General features: G+C 38.6%; 1 protein-coding gene across 1 annotated transcript in view; it reads left to right on the plus strand.

The window, feature by feature from the left end:
* Window positions 1–799: 799 nt before the first annotated feature.
* LOC103521445 (probable glucuronosyltransferase Os06g0687900) overlaps window positions 800–2,031 on the plus strand; it is a gene marked incomplete at its 5' end in the record, with an annotated part of 6,404 nt that continues 5,172 nt past the window's right edge. Inside the window, one exon of the mRNA XM_017448815.2 lies at window positions 800–1,008. Within this exon, the coding sequence (XP_017304304.2) occupies window positions 800–1,008 (209 nt within the window). The remainder of the gene's footprint in view (window positions 1,009–2,031) is intronic.

A 2,031-nucleotide genomic window follows, 5' to 3' on the forward strand; every position in this document is an offset into this window, starting at 1 on the left:
TTCCTGAAAGCATCTTTACAACATTCACATGTCGCAAAATTTTGACGTCAGAATAACTATTATAATGGTTCCGTAAAGCTTTTCTTCTGTAATATTACGTCACAACTTTCGCGAGGTGGGAAATGGAAAGTGCGAAATTTTAACGGAACGTGGACAAAATTAATTTAGAGTTTCCTAATGTGAATTATTCTGGTCACCAATGTCACCGTATTATAAATAGTCGCATGCTGTGAGCTTTTTTTTCCGCTAACGAGTGATGTATCAGGATGATGGATGAAGGGAAAAAAATGGCTCACCCCACACGGTCCTGTTCATAGTTATTAGACTTATTAGCAAATGTCAGGCGTTGTCCATCAGGGTAATATGTTCCCGAACAGCCCTAAAGGATGGGTTAAGCTACTACGAATCTACGAATCTCTTGCATTGTTTTCATGCCTTTCCTTTTAATTTCTTCGATATTTTTCCCAGTTATTGTTGCATTGATATCATCTGCGTATATACCAATGATTTCTTCTGATTTTACATGTTCAGGCATATCATTGATTACAACATTGAATAAGTCTGGCCCTAGATTATTTCCTTGTGGTATTCCTATATCTATGTTCATATGGACTGATTTACAATTTCCTATTTTTACATTTATTATTCTTCCTGTCAAAAAACTTTCTATCCATTCTTGTTTTACATTCCGTGCATCTTAGTACTTGCTTGATAAGTTGATACTGGCACAATGTACTACAAAAAAAGAGAGACATAACCAAGGTTTCTTATTCCTTCCTATGTTTGTATTGTGTTCCAGCCAAAGTATCTTCTCCTCTTGTTACACAAAATAGAATTCTGGAAGTAGTCACCAACCTAAGTTCTAAGATCTCAACAACAGGAAGCAGTAGTAGTAATAGCAGCAGCAGTTCTTTGCAATCTCTTGTAGCCCTTCTACCATTGAAGACTATGGAAGAAGTGCAAGCATTCAACACTTTGCTAGAATCTGAAACCAATGACAGGGACTTGGTAAGTCATTTAAAAATTTGCAAAAGGTTCCAAAACACAGTTAAATTTGCTGCTTTCTTCTGTCAGTTTTACTTTGGTTAGGTATTTCATATTTTACTTACAATGGCTGGCACTGGATTATCTATATGCATTTATATCCATACCCACGCAGCCATTCGTATTTAAAAATCAACCACAATATTGTATAAATAAATATTTTAAGGCAGTTTAATGTTACATATTGTGAATTCAACCTTACTGGAATATTGATGAAATATTTAAATTTAAATAATAAAAGAAGAAATATTTAATGGGAGTTGAGTTATACATATTGTGAATTCAATATTGAAGGAATATTGAAAATTAAATAGTACAAATTTCACAATTGTAATTAAACATGTATGCAATATATCAAGTGAAATCTATCCAAACCAACACCATGGACACTCCCGTTAACGCTGCTACCAATCCCACGGAATCCAAGACCAGGGTCAATAGGACGCATAAAAGCAACGTCCGAAGGCGCCGCGTCCTATCCCGGGTGAGTGTCTCCTCTCTTATTTTTTACCACTCATAACCCTTTTCCCCCTATATTTCCTTGGCCGCGCTCGACCCGTGTGCCCCTCGAGGAAAGTCTCAGCCCCTTTGCCTGCTGCCTAGTGTACTATACTAATATCACACACCTATACTAATCCGTTCTCCCCTTTTAGCATCACGCTCATTATTCCAATAGGGCAGAACCTACTCGCGTTCGCGAGGGCTGCCTTATTACATATTTTATTACGCACCCGCGAGCGCCCCGTGCTGCGCTATCGCGCGGTCGCGCTTCATACACTGTTGGTAACCCGTTAGTAATTATAACACGCTCTTAAGCGTTACATCGTCGGCCGTCGGAAGACGTCGAGTTTGGACTTGTCAAGCGTGACACGGTCCCGCATAAAACATAGTAGGATTGACCCCCTAGCGGCAGTCCCTATGTGTGGAATTCTAATCCACAACTAACAGTTACTCTTCAGGGTGTATGCAATTATCCTTATTTCAAAA

This window comes from Diaphorina citri, unplaced genomic scaffold, assembly GCF_000475195.1.
Source record: "Diaphorina citri unplaced genomic scaffold, Diaci psyllid genome assembly version 1.1 scaffold5247, whole genome shotgun sequence".
Lineage (NCBI taxonomy): Eukaryota > Metazoa > Arthropoda > Insecta > Hemiptera > Psyllidae > Diaphorina > Diaphorina citri.